The 14,218-nt window shown below is 31.5% G+C and overlaps 1 protein-coding gene across 6 annotated transcripts; it reads left to right on the top strand.

Annotated features, from left to right (window-relative positions):
- The first annotated feature begins 1,379 nt into the window (after positions 1–1,379).
- On the top strand, positions 1,380–9,005 carry LOC18031673 (pentatricopeptide repeat-containing protein At1g76280). 6 transcript variants are annotated; one of them, XM_024182181.1, is made up of 16 exons: positions 1,380–1,529; positions 2,390–2,581; positions 2,698–2,764; positions 2,859–2,919; positions 3,039–3,096; positions 3,323–3,516; positions 4,015–4,122; positions 4,429–4,611; positions 4,854–5,363; positions 5,743–5,838; positions 5,922–6,095; positions 6,627–6,854; positions 7,479–7,601; positions 7,719–7,907; positions 8,066–8,185; positions 8,332–9,005. In XM_024182181.1, the coding sequence occupies exons 3-16, from the start codon at positions 2,751–2,753 to the stop codon at positions 8,743–8,745; spliced, it is 2,472 nt and encodes an 823-aa protein (XP_024037949.1). In that variant the 5' UTR covers positions 1,380–1,529; positions 2,390–2,581; positions 2,698–2,750; the 3' UTR covers positions 8,746–9,005. The 6 variants fall into 6 exon arrangements, with proteins under 6 accessions (XP_024037949.1, XP_024038000.1, XP_024037883.1 ...); XM_024182232.1 differs by having other exon boundaries at positions 2,459–2,581; XM_024182115.1 differs by having other exon boundaries at positions 1,380–1,571; positions 2,390–2,764.
- The last annotated feature ends 5,213 nt before the right edge of the window (positions 9,006–14,218 follow it).

The following is a 14,218-nucleotide window of genomic DNA, read 5'->3' on the forward strand; positions in this document are numbered from 1 at the left end:
ACTAAAAATGAATAAATACAAAAATATCCTAAACAAAATTATAATTCTCAAATATACTATCACAACAAGAATATGGAAAAATATTTTAATTTTAGAAAATTTTAAAAATTCACTGGTGACATTGTCTCGTTGCCGGCATCACTGTTCCGGGAGTGGTGCCATAGCTAGCAGTGATGAAGACTATCATATGGTGATGAATTCAATATCATCAGACTCGCCACTTCATGACCTATGCAATGGTAGTAATTTTGTCAGCAAAAACAGAATATTGATGGCACAAATGCCACATAAAATAGTGGTGGATACATAATACTGGCATCAAATGACAATATGGTACTGTGCACTGTCATTCGATCAAACATTTCGGACGCCAACGATCTTGATTCAGGTGGTGGGCACTTCACTTCAATGCCTTATACGGTAGAGTCAAGTTGTTGTTGCCCTTTAGGGTGGCATTGGTGCCACCACTGTTTAGTGTTTGCCGACGAAATCTTTACCATTGCGTAGATCACAAAATTTCGAGTCTGATGGTATGAGATTCGTCACCACTTGGCTGCCTTGTCACTATCGGCGACAGCAATGTCAGTTGGAGCAGTAACACCACCAATTTTATTTTAGAATTATGTTTTTAAACATGATAATTTTGATTAATTTTTAAATAAAAATGAGAAGAATTAATTAATGTAATATATTATTAATTAGTTTTTACTAAATTAATGTGTTACACAATTCTTTGATTTAAAAATATAATTTAATGTTTATGTACATATAATAAAATTCATATCTATATCCAGCATTTAAAATTAGATATGAATACGAACGTATCCATTATGAATAATTAAGGATTTGGTCACATAGATAATGTCTATATCAACTGGATATTTGTCATCTACACATATAATTAATCCATTTATATTAAATAGATCCCTGAAGTATTAAAAAATTAATCAAAACAACATGGCATATAAATATTTACTATATCAATGATGTGATGAAAATTCATCGTGAATAAAAAAATTCATCATCGATGTTATGATGTCATTATTTAATACTATTTGACCAATATCATATTGCATAAACAATTCAAGTAAAGAATTTAATAAAATTCTTTGAACTTTTTTCACTAAAATTTGATGTATTAATCATATTTTAATTTTAATTTTTTGTCTTTGACTCTTTTCTTTCTCCTAGAAATCAAACATTTCCTTGTTTCATGGGCACAGTAAATGTGAAAAAAAAAGCACACGGCTTGTAGGATAGGGATCTATTTAATAAGATAGGAGGAACAATGATTTTCTTTAATGAAATTAAAACGTGTGGGAGCTTAATGATAAATTCCAGTTGCATTAGACCCAAAAAAAAAAGAAAAACGAAACTCACTTTCCTTTGCGCCGCACTTCAACCAATCCAGCACAGCTCTCGACGCCAGCGACGGACGCCATCATTGTTCTGCGCCACACGACGGCACAGCCGCTGGTTTACCACCGCCGCGCGTGGCCGCTCTTCGCCGCCTCAGTCATCAAGCAGCAGTTAGTATTATGTTTGATTTATGAATCCTTAATCAATTTAAGGTTTGATTTGAATTTTTTATTATGCTTCTATTTTGAAGTTGATTTCTGAATCTTAAATTTTTAATGCTCCACCACTATAGCTACTTGCTTCTTTTTTATTTTGTTCATAATGTGTTTTGTTGTATTGGTTATGTTCTCTAAGAGTGGTGCAAGCTCTGCTTTGTGTAGTATTTGTTTATTTGAACTTATAGAAACTTTGAACAGTTAAATTTTTGTTTCAAAGCACAACATAATTGCTCCTGCAGGAATCTATTCTCCTCAGACCCCATAATGGGTTGCTTACACTTGAATTGAGCTTCACACTGTAACTACTACCTAAGTGTTAAGTTCAGTTGGTTAATTAGAAAGAAACTAAACTAAGTATATTTTGAGATTGTTGAAACTTGAAATGAGTCGGCCACAATCTCACATTTCTTTGTTTTATTGTTGCTGTTGCGACGAATATAAGACTAGAACAAACCAACCAATCAGTCAACCGAGAGTTAGATGGAGGCTTGCTTTGCTTTGCTTTTTAAAGGGGGCGCTTTTAACCTGAAGCTGACATCATGTATATTTGCTCTTCTGATGCCACAAACAAGATTACAAGAGAAGAAAGAAAAAATTTGAAAAGGATTGATTTTAAAATTAATTAATTTAATAGAGATCTAAAGGACAAGGAAAGACAAAAGTAAAGCAAAAAGGACTTGACTGACTGAGATACTCAAGAGAAATACACTCTTTCCTTTCCTGTCTATCAGAAATTCCCCATACATGCTTTTTGGTCCTTTTCTTTTCTTGTTTTTCTCTCTTTTTTATTTTTTATTTTTTATATTTTTAAGGTTCAATTGCATGAAAGAAAAATACGAAACAAAAAAGAAATTTAAATTGGAACCTAGCCGCTGCTACAGGAAGCTCGCCTTGCCGCTGCTGCAGGAAGCTCACTTGCCGCTGCACGGACGCATGGCGCTGCTGTTGGAAGGCATTTGATTTGACCAATATTTGTGTCAGAAGTCTTGTAGAAGTCATAATTGGTATTGCGCAACTTGAAGGGCCCAAATTATCATTGAGGCTCATACTTTGTATGTTTTGGTCATGCGTGTTGGATTTTCCCGAGAAAAGTTTGAATTCTGGAAAAATGCTTAAACAGTAAACAAAATATCAGCAAGCGCAATTGGGGTAGTGAGGGAAATTCTCAGAATCATGTATAGACCTTTGTAAGTACTATTGTATACATTAATTAAATCTTTCTTTAACAACATTGTTTTATTGTTTTGTTGAGTGATAACAAGACTCTTTTGCTTTTTACAGATTGAGGACTCGTTTTCAGTTAATTGCTGACTCTTTTTGTAAATCAAAATTTCACAAACACGTAAGTTTACTGATTTATCTCTTTTGTTTGTTTGATTATTAATACTTTTAGTTGTATTTCATAAAAATATCTTTAATTTCTTTTTCTGATTTACTTTTCAACAATAAATTGAGTTATAGGAAAGAAGAAATGTTGCTAATAAACTGGATTTATCACGGACTCTTACGACCACAATGGGTAATCATTTTCTAGTTCCAATATTCTCGGTTAAAGGCTATACCTATGATTAGTTTAATTATGCATGTTTCTAGATGTTGTGCTTTAGCTAAATTTCGAAAGCACAACTAAAGTGTTTTTCGACACTCTTTCATAGCAACTGTGCATTTAAAGTCGCAACATGTTTTTTTTTTTTCCTTATAACTTCTATGTATGAAGTGTTAAATGTGAAAGTTGATGAGTACAGGCTATGAGTTTTTAGGACACAAGGAAGAGTCAATTTCAAAGGCGACGCAAATGCAAATAGTTGATGCACTTTGTAGGGGTGAGAGAAGCAGAGCTTCTCATTTGCTTTTGAATCTTGGCCATGCACACCACTCATTGGGAGCTGATGATTTTTTTCATATTCTGAATTATTGTGCAAGATCACCTGATCCTCTGGTAAGCCAAAAAGCGTTTCATATTTGTTTGGTTACATCTGTGTCTTTTTTGGCATGGTCTTGTTTATGAAATGTTTAATTCATTGGAGTTGGAACACATGTGATGAGGATGTGAAGCACATTTGACAGATCATGAAATAATGCTATTGTGTCATTTTTCTTGTTCTGTTGATTCACTAACAAGGCAATGAAAATACGCTCGCAGTTCAAGTGGATTTAAACATGTACATATATTTGTTGAGGAGCTAGCTACCAATACGATGTATAATTGAACATTATGCTCATTCTTTGGAGAGGTTTACAGGAGTCATTAAACACATAATGCATCCAGTGACTTCTAATTATTTTCATGTGATTACTTGTCAGTATGAATTGGCTAAGAACTCTAAATATTGCAGCAGATGCTGGGAATAATAACAGAGGATTCCAACATAAAATGGGATTCAGAGTGAGTAGTTTTGGCCATAACAGCTATGACAGTTTCTTCTTCTGCATGCAGTTTGTCATGGAGACTTGGAGAATGATGGAGGAAAAGGAGATTGGCTTAAATAACAAATGTTACCTGCTAATGATGCAAGCTCTATGTAAAGGGGGTTACTTAGAGGAGGTATGAACATATATATATTATTTGAAAGTACTTTTCTAATAATGTTGGTTGGTTACTTTTATTTCTTAAACATTTCGTTACGAGTATGGAAAACTAAATTTCTGTCTAGATAATAATGAACGTATTTTTGTTAGTGCTATGAAAACTATCTATAGATTTTGGTAATAATTTCAGTTTTACCACCCTATGCCTACCATTAAGATTTGTATCAACTTATAGATTTTTGATATTGTGTTCCTCTTCCCCCTCACCCAATTATTGTCATGAAATAACTTCTGATATTTTTCTGTTCTGTGCTTTGTTCAGGCATCTAACTTAATTTATTTTCTTGGAGAAAGATATGGCATTTATCCCATTCTTCCTGTGTACAATAGTTTCTTGGGAGCTTGTGCAAAACTGCATAGTATGGTTCATGCCAATCTATGTTTGGATTTAATGGACTCGCGGATGGTGGGGAAGAATGAAGTTACATATACCGAGCTTCTCAAGGTAAGGGGTGTTGATCTCCTTTTGTTATTATGCTCAAGAAGACACAGCTTTAGTACAATATGAGCATGAGAAGATTTTTTATTCCTTTCATTTATTTATTAATCTATTTTTTTTAATTTCATCTTGGAAAGGCTGTTTTTTTCAGTTCTCCCCATAGCTTTCGTCCATAATTTCCCCTACCATGCAGACAGTTTCCTTTCCATTTCATCTCAGATTATATTTCTAATTTTTCTTGACTTCAGCTAGCAGTTTGGCAGAAAAATCTGTCCGCTGTCCATGAAATTTGGGAGGACTATATTAAACACTACAGTCTCAGCATATTCTCCCTACGAAAGTTTATTTGGTCCTTTACAAGGTTGAGAGACTTAAAATCTGCATATGAAACATTGCAACATATGGTAGCTTTAGCCATGATGGGAAAGCTCTATATTACTAGAACTTCTGAAGGAAGGTTGCGTTCTTCAAGATTGGACATCCCCATACCTTTAAATGGTCGATTGAGCTCACTGAAAGTTGACTTTGGGGAGAATGATCATGCTGTTGCTTTGAGAACAGACACCAGTGTCAGAAACAATGAGCAATATGTTATTTCTAACGTGGGAATCAGTGAAGCTGAGAGTGTCAAAATAGGTATGATGAATAAATTCAAAGCCTTGCCAGTTATGAAGGTCTTGCGATGGTCTTTCAGTGATGTAATACATGCATGTGGACGAACTCAGAATAGTGGACTAGCAGAGCAGTTAATGCTGCAGGTAGGAATAACTTTTTCCTTTTAAGCTTCTTATTATTGAATGCTATATGGTTAAGAGAACTGAATTGAAAGTAAATTTCTGAAATGAAGATATTTTTTTCCCGCTATTCTCCCTGACTAGCAATACCTTCATTGAGTGAAAATAATGAGGTGCTGTTTTATTTCATATAATTGCATTTTTGCAAGCCTCGGTAACTTGGATGACAATTTCTTAAAACTTTTATATTGTTTGTGTCTTAAATGATAATGCTTTTCACTCAAATTGGATTCTCACAATAAGTTGTGGTACTTATTTTGTTGTATTTGTTGTTTATCTAGTGAACCCTTCATTCAGAGTCTTAAAAGTTGTGTACTAAATTGAGGGAAACTTTTCCATGTAGATGCAAAGTCTTGGGTTGCAACCATCAAGCCATACATATGATGGCTTTATTAGAGCTATTGTTTCTGATAGAGGTCTCAGGAATGGAATGGAAGTGGTGAGTTATATTGGTTATCGAGTTGGCCTTTATTTTTATTTATGTAAGAGTTGCTATCAATTTTTATGTTCATCTATCTTCAGCTAAAGATAATGCAGCAGAACAACTTGAAGCCACAGGATTCAACTATTGCAACCCTTTCAGTTGAATGCAGCAAAGCTTTAGAACTGGACTTAGCTGAGGCTCTACTGGACCAAATTTCTAGATGTACCAATCCAAAGCCTTTCAGTGCTTTTCTTGCAGCATGTGACACCATGGTATGTTAATATTTCTAGGTTTTAAACTTTGCACTATATTGCTGATCTCTCCCAAGTTAGCATTTCTGAACAATTAGAACTTCCAAAATATTGTTCACAAGATCCTTGGAAATGGTACTTAGCATTCATCTCCTGTCCCTACAATGAACATTTAGGAGAAGAGTAGGTTGGATGGTGCTGGCAGATGAATATGCTTTAATTTTGCTGTATTGAAAGGTGCTTTAGACTTATGGTGAAGGCTTGAGCAAGCTAGCATAAATGGTTTTGGTCTTGCTTGGATAGAGTTCTCGTTGTTTTTGTTCTAATATTAGTAGATAAATGTGAACTAGGCATATGAAATTAGTCTTCTATGCATAGGGCAAAGAAATATAGGTATCATCATGACTTCTACTGGTTCTATGTAACTAATTTCGTCAAGGAAGAGAAAACATTTGTTCTTTGTTGTGTTACTTTACTGACGTTCATTGGCACTTGTTATTTTCCAATTCTTCTTGTTTTTGACTATGACAGTTTTTTCACTAAACATTGCAGGATAAACCTGAACGAGCTATTAAGATATTTGCTAAAATGAGACAATTAAAACTGAGGCCAGATATCAGGACATACGAGCTGCTGTTTTCTCTATTTGGTAATGTGAATGCCCCATATGAAGAGGGCAATATGTTTTCACAGGTGGATTCTGCTAAAAGGATAAATGCCATAGAGATGGATATGGCGAGGAACAACATTCAGCACAGTCATATATCTATGAAAAACTTGGTAAATTCCTGCCTTGCATAATCCGTTCCTTTTCCGTGGATGAATAATGAATTTGGTTGCACTACTTAAAACCAAACTAGGATGTCACTTTATTTTATATATATTTTTGCATGGGTACTGAAAGATAGCTCTTTTAATTTTTGGATTAAGAGATATCCTAGTTATATTCCCTCAAGTGACTCTGAAATTATTTGGCCTTTGGACCGATATCCTTAATAGGCCTCCTTTGGTAGAACTCTCTCAGAAAGAATACCATGTGCCCTCTGGGGGCACCATGTATGGGTCACTGTGGCTCTGAAATTATGTAAAACATCATGCTGATTTAATGAAAAATGCTACAGAAAGCATCCGACTGGGTACTGCTTCTTGAATTTTATTTTCATGCTAAGTTTTTTACAAGTTTATAACATTATTAAGAACTTCTGAATTCCATTTATCTTAACAATTTAGTTACAAAGCTCTTTAGCCTTGATATTTTTCTTATTTCAACATTTCTTATAAAATGGAAATGTGACTGTGGGCTGACCTTGTTACATTTTTTGTGACACAAAGCCTTGTCATTACCAATTTATCCATTGCTGAGGGTACATCATCTTCCTCCTTTTTTTTTTTCCTCTTTTTTAGCTTAAAGCTCTTGGTGCAGAGGGAATGATCAGAGAGCTGATCCAGTATTTCTGTGATAGTAAAACTCCCTTGGGAACGCCCACCTATAATACAGTGTTGCATTCGCTTGTAGAAGCTCAGGAAGTAAGTACACCTGATGAATTAGCTATAGTTTGCAATTGATGCAAGATGATTTGTAGGTTCATACTTAATATTATCATGTATTTTGACTATTAATTATCAATTTACCTTGATATGCAGAGTCACAGAGCTATGGAAATATTTAAACAAATGAAAACTTGTGGTATCCCACCTAATGCTGCAACTTACAACATAATGATTGATTGCTGTAGCATTATAAGATGCTTCAAATCTGCTTCTGCACTAGTTTCCATGATGGTGCGGGATGGGTTTTATCCACAGACAATGACATATACTGCTCTCATAAAGGTATCCTTTTCTGTTGTTACTGATGTATTGAGTAACATTAATTCTTATACTTTTGTTTTATCCTGTTCAAGAAGTTGAATTGAGTTAAAACGATTACTTGTCTCATTATAAGTAATGCCAGAGAGTTATTTCTAATTGTTGAGCATGTTTTATGTCAGATACTGTTGGACTATGGAGACTTTGATGAAGCATTAAATCTGTTGGATCTTGTTAGCCTAGAAGGGATTCCACATGATGTTCTGTTGTATAATACAATTCTTAAAAAGGCATGTGAAAAGGTGAAGCATCTCATGTTTCCTATTTCTCCACACACTTAAATTAGTCTCTTTTTTGTTCTTTGTTTTATCACAAAGGTTATTTAATCCATGCACCAAAACACAAATGGTTAAACATTGCATTTGCTTCATTCATGATTGGATGGCAGGGAAGGATAGATGTAATTGAATTTATCATTGAGCAGATGCACCAAAACAAAGTCCAGCCAGATCCATCAACCTGCCATTTTGTGTTTTCTGGATACGTAAACTGTGGTTTCCACAACGCCGCAATGGAAGCATTGCAGGTGCTAAGTATGCGAATGCTTTGTGAAGAAGTTAGCACTTTAGAAGAAAAGAGATCAGATTTTGAGGATCTCATCCTTGCTGAAGACTCGGAATCTGAATCACGAATACTCCAATTCTGTGAAGATTCCGATGAGAATCTTGCATTTACAGCTGCTCTTTTGCAGTTAAGATGGTGTACTATAGTTGGGTTCCCAATTTCTTGGTCACTTGATAGAGCCTCTGGGCTAGAAAACTCTCAAACTAACTCAAATTCTCGGAAACAAGAGACTGCTTGATTGATTAATGATGATAGGTAAGATTTTTTTCACCAATAAGCAATTTTGTTTTCTAGAAAAGCATCCTATTTTTGGATCTTCGACAAAATCATCTATCGTCTATTCGTCTTTGATCATCCAATGTGTCCCTAAAGAGCCAGATGGGGATCAATGAGATCATAGTTTAAACCTTAGCGGGAGCCCAGGCATAAAACATATCACAAGAGGCTAAGATGTAAACAATTATTTCTATCTTTCAATTGATTTTCTGGGTTTCTTTTTTTTCCTCTTTATGGGATAGAGGGCATTTCAGAGCTTCGCCCTTGGATGCATAAAGCTTAAAAAGAAAATAAATAAATAAATATACAGTAAAGAAGCTAGATTTTGAAAGAAAATATAATTATAAATAAAAGAAAATTAGTAACTAGGATTTCCACCTCACAGCAATATTTTTTTTTTCCATATTAATTTTCTGACCCACATTATACCTTGAAAAAATTAGCTTCTTTCTTAAGCTAAGAAGCCATTAATTCCCAAATTGCTTTCGCCTATTAAAAGCATAAATGGTAAAAACTTTTGTTATTGTCACACCTACCTATGTGTGGGTGGATATTATTATCTTCACCATGTGGTAATGAGATGATAAAATAAATTAGGAAAATTCTATAATGCCGTAAATTGATACCGTAATAAACGTGGACCATTGGATTAGATCAACGGTACCTAATAACTATAATATAATAAAAGTATTTAAAAATTTTTCATTAACAGGTTTACAACCGGTTAAACATTTATTTAAAAAAAATTAACCGGTTAAAATTTCAAAATTATATATATTTTAAAATTGAAATCTACGAAAGTCCAAATAGAATCAAAGTCTGGTCATAATTCGAAGGTCCCGGAATCGAATCTAAAAATCACAGCACGCCGGATTTTGTATTTTCGAAGCAATCGGGTTTGCTGGCTAACCCGAATTTTGTTTCCTCGATCGTTCCTCTTTTACTGCAATCTTCGCTTTGAAAACTGTTTGAAGCCAAAAAGAAGCGAGAAAGAAGAAGCCCTACAATGGTTCGTGTTCGTGAAGCGGCTGGGTTCGTGTTCGTGAAGTGGTTTCGGTCCGACGATAACGACTCGGCGTCGGGAGTCAAGAGGAGAACCGGGCTAGGTTCGTCATTCTTTACTGATTCTCCTCTATCGCATTTGCATTGTTTTGGCCAAGACAGCAAATATGTATATATATAGAGCATGCATTATTCTCTCACCTATGTGTGGTGCTATTTCACTCAATTCTCAAACAAGTTGGTTTATCTGAATCTCAAAGAAATGGAACAAACTTTCATCATGATCAAGCCCGATGGGGTCCAAAGAGGCTCGTTGCTAAAATCATCAGCAGATTTGAGAAGAAGGGTTTCTCTTTGAAGGGTTTGAAGCTTATGACTGTGGACCGCCCTTTTGCTTAGAAGCACTATGAGGATTTGTTGTCAAAGCCTTTCTTTGGTGCTCTTATTAGTTACATAACCTCTGGTCTTGCCATTGATATGATTTGGGAGGGCGCCATAATTGTTATAATATTGAATTTTTTTAATAAATAATAACTATAAAAATATTTTAATTATTTATTATAAATTTTAATTAGATAATATTAAAAAATAATAATAATAAATTAATGAATTATAATTATAATAATATTATAATAAATAATAATGAAATAATTTCATACTGATAATAATAACAACAAAATTATAAATATAATAATATTTTTACTAAATAATAATATAATAAAATATTAATAATAATAATTTATTATTTTAATAATAATTATAAAGTTTGATTACAATAATATTTTCATAAATAATAATCATATAAAAAAATCATGAAATTAATAAATAATAACAATAATGAATTAGTAATCATAATTATAATACTATTTTAATAAAAATGATGATGATGATGATGATTATTATTATTATTATTATTACCACCAATTGACAATAATCAACAAAGGGCATTTAAGTAAATTATGATAATTCATTCCGATTTCAAGACAAATTAAAAACATCGATGGAAATGAATCTCATTCCGACTTCAATTTCTACATGTCAAATAAATAACTTATTCTCATTCACATTCTTGATTTTGATTATAGCCCGTTCCGATTACTGATTAGTAAATGCACCATGAGCACATTAGTAAACCTAATTAATAATTAGTTTGGGTTGGATCAATTATAATTAACTAGTCTAACCCAACCAAATCTATAATAATAATAAGAAGAAGAAGAAGAAGAAGAAGAAGAAGAAGAAGAAGGATAATGATAATGTGTTAATTCTCAATTGTAAAATTATAAAGACTTAAATGGCTTATCTAATTTTTTTTCTTTTTAATCTTTTAATAGAAGAGGCTATTTCATTCTTGCATCTGCTGTTCTAGACTACAATTCCAAAACCAAAATCACACTCTTTTATAAGTAAATTTATTATTTTATAAGATTAATAGAAAAGTAAGTTGGTTTTAATTTCTTTTTATTTTTTTAGTGAATACTTAACGGCACATAATTATATATCACTTTCATTTTATTTTTGTATATGATGCTAGCTAATTATCTAAAAAGTTTGAATTTGGAATTGGAAAAGGAGATGTAGGAGAAATAAAGTCTATATGCTTTTTGTGGAAACTTTCTTAATTTAAAGATAGTTAATTTATTAACTTTCTTTACGTACACTAGATAGTGAATGAAAATTTCATGTTATAAAAGATTTATATTTGATTTTAATAAGTTTCATTTCAAGTTTCATATCATTTTCATTGTTCAATTTAAAATTTTGATTTGACCTTTAACTTAATCAACTTAACCAGACGATATAAGGTTTGGATAGAATTGGGTTAAACAAGTGTATTTAGTTAAGTTGGATGGATTTTATCTCAGCTCATTAAAAAGTAGACTAGGCTAGAATTTCACTAACCCTATCAAACCCAACTCATGCCCACCCTTATATCATTCTATCTAAATCATAAAATGCCAATAATCCAACTCTTTAACCATTTTCACATTGAATTTAAGTTGAGGCAATTGACCTAAACTAAATAACCTAAATTCCAAATAAATGTGAAATAAGACAAAAAATTTCTAAACCACACATATGACTCGTAGATTGAAGGTAAAACAGGTAAATTAGCGTTAGAGTGGTAAATTGGTCTACAAAATTAAAAAAAAATAAAAATAGAAAAATAACTAGTAAATTGATAGAAAAATGAATAAATTAATGTTGGAGTTGTAAATTGCAAGAAGAACTTGTAAACAAAATAAAAACTTAGAAAAATGACATAGAACTAGTAAATTAACATTAAGTGTGAAATGAAACAAAAAAAGTGTAAATCACACATAATACTAGTAAATTGATGGAAAATTGGGTAAATTAATGTTGGGGTTGTAAATTGCAAGAAAAATTTGTAAACAAAAAAAAAATTAGAAAAATGACATAAAACTTGTAAATTGACATTAAGTGTGAAATGAAACAAAAAATTTGTAAACCACACATAAAATTAGTAAATTAATGGAAGAATAAGTAAATTAATGTCGGAGTTATAATTGGCAAAAAGAACTTGTAAACAAAACAAAAACTTAGAAAAATGACATACAACTAGTAAATTGACATTACATGTGAAATGAAACAAAAAATTTGTAAACCACACATAAAACTAGTAAATTAATGGAAAAATAGGTAAATTAATGTTGGAGTTGTAATTGGCAAGAAGAACTTGTAAACAAAACAAAAACTTAGAAAAATGACATACAACTAGTAAATTGACATTACGTGTGAAATGAAATAAAAAATTTGTAAATCACACATAAAACTAGTAAATTAATGGAAAAAAGGGTAAATTAATGTTGGAGTTGTAATTGGCAAGAAGAACTTGTAAACAAAACAGAAACTTAGAAAAATGACATACAACTAGTAAATGGACATTACATGTGAAATGAAACAAAACAATGTGTAAATCACACATAAAACTAGTAAATTGATGGAAAAGGGGGTAAATTAATGTTGGAGTTGTAATTAGTAAGAAAAACTTGTAAACAAAATAGAAACTTAGAAAAATGACATAGAACTAGTAAATGGACATTAATTGTGAAATGAAACAAAAAATGTGTAAATCACACATAAAACTAGTAAATTGATGGAAAATGAGTAAATTAATGTTAGAGTTGTAATTTGTACGAAGAACTTATAAACAAAACAAAAACTTAGAAAAATGACATATAACTAGTAAATTGACATTAATTGTGAAATGAAACAAAAAAATGTATTAAGCATACATAAAACTAGTAAATTGATAGAAAAATGAGTAAATTAATGTTGAAGTTATAAATTGCAAGAAGAACTTGTAAACAAAATAAAAACTTAGAAAAATGACATAAAACTTGTAAATTGACATTAAGTATGAAATGAAACAAAAAATTTGTAAACCACACATAAAACTAGTAAATTAATGGAAAAAATGGTAAATTAATGTTGGAGTTGTAATTGGCAAGAAGAACTTGTAAACAAAACAAAAACTTAGAAAAATGACATAGAGCTTGTAAATTGACATTAAGTGTGAAATAAAACAAAAAATATGTAAGTCGCACATAAAACTAGTAAATTAATGAAAAAATTGGTAAATTAATGTTGGAGTTGTAAATTATATGAAAAACTGTAAACAAAACAAAAACTTAGAAAAATGACATACAACTAGTAAATTGATATTAATTGTGAAATAAAATAAAAAAATGTGTAAATCGCACATAATACTAATAAATTGATGGAAAAATGGGTAAATTAATGATGGAGTTGCAATTGGCCATAAGAACTTGTAAACAAAGCAAAAAGTTAGAAAAATGACATAGAACTTGTAAATTGACATTAAGTGTGAAATGAAATAAAAAATGTGTAAATCACACATAAAACTAGTAAATTGATGGAAAAATGAGTAAATTAATGTTGGAATTGTAAATTGTAAGAAGAACTTGTAAACAAAACAAAAACTTAGACAAATGACATAGAACTTGTAAATTGACATTAAGTGTGAAATAAAACAAAAAAATTGTAAACCACACATAAAACTAGTAAATTAATGGAAAAATAGGTAAATTAATGTTAGAGTTGTAAATTGTAAGAACTTGTAAACAAAACAAAAACTTGTAAATATTGTATAAAACTTGTAAATCAACATTAACTTGTAAAAGTTTCATAAAACTTGTAAATCACACATAAAATTAGTAAATATAACCTGGAACTTGAACAAAAAATAATAATTACCTGCTACTTAGGTAACATGTTATCTATTTATTTAGAATTAATGGTAGAGATTTTTTTTCAAATCTAACAATCCACGTCTATTACGGCATTAATGCCGTAAATTTAGTTACGGCATTATAGAATGACCCCAATTAAATTAATCATTATCCTTTTGACATTATAATAATGATCAGTACGAAATAAATTTGGTAATA

Source organism: Citrus clementina, unplaced genomic scaffold (genome assembly GCF_000493195.1).
Source record: "Citrus clementina cultivar Clemenules unplaced genomic scaffold, Citrus_clementina_v1.0 scaffold_9, whole genome shotgun sequence".
Taxonomy (NCBI): Eukaryota; Viridiplantae; Streptophyta; class Magnoliopsida; order Sapindales; family Rutaceae; genus Citrus; species Citrus x clementina.

Bases quoted from the DNA above. Each gene is read 5' to 3' on its own strand.
- LOC18031673 (XM_024182115.1), top strand. The intron at 4,123-4,428 runs GTATGAACATAT...TGCTTTGTTCAG, and splicing joins AAGGGGGTTACTTAGAGGAG to GCATCTAACTTAATTTATTT. The intron at 8,186-8,331 runs GTGAAGCATCTC...ATTGGATGGCAG, and splicing joins TTAAAAAGGCATGTGAAAAG to GGAAGGATAGATGTAATTGA.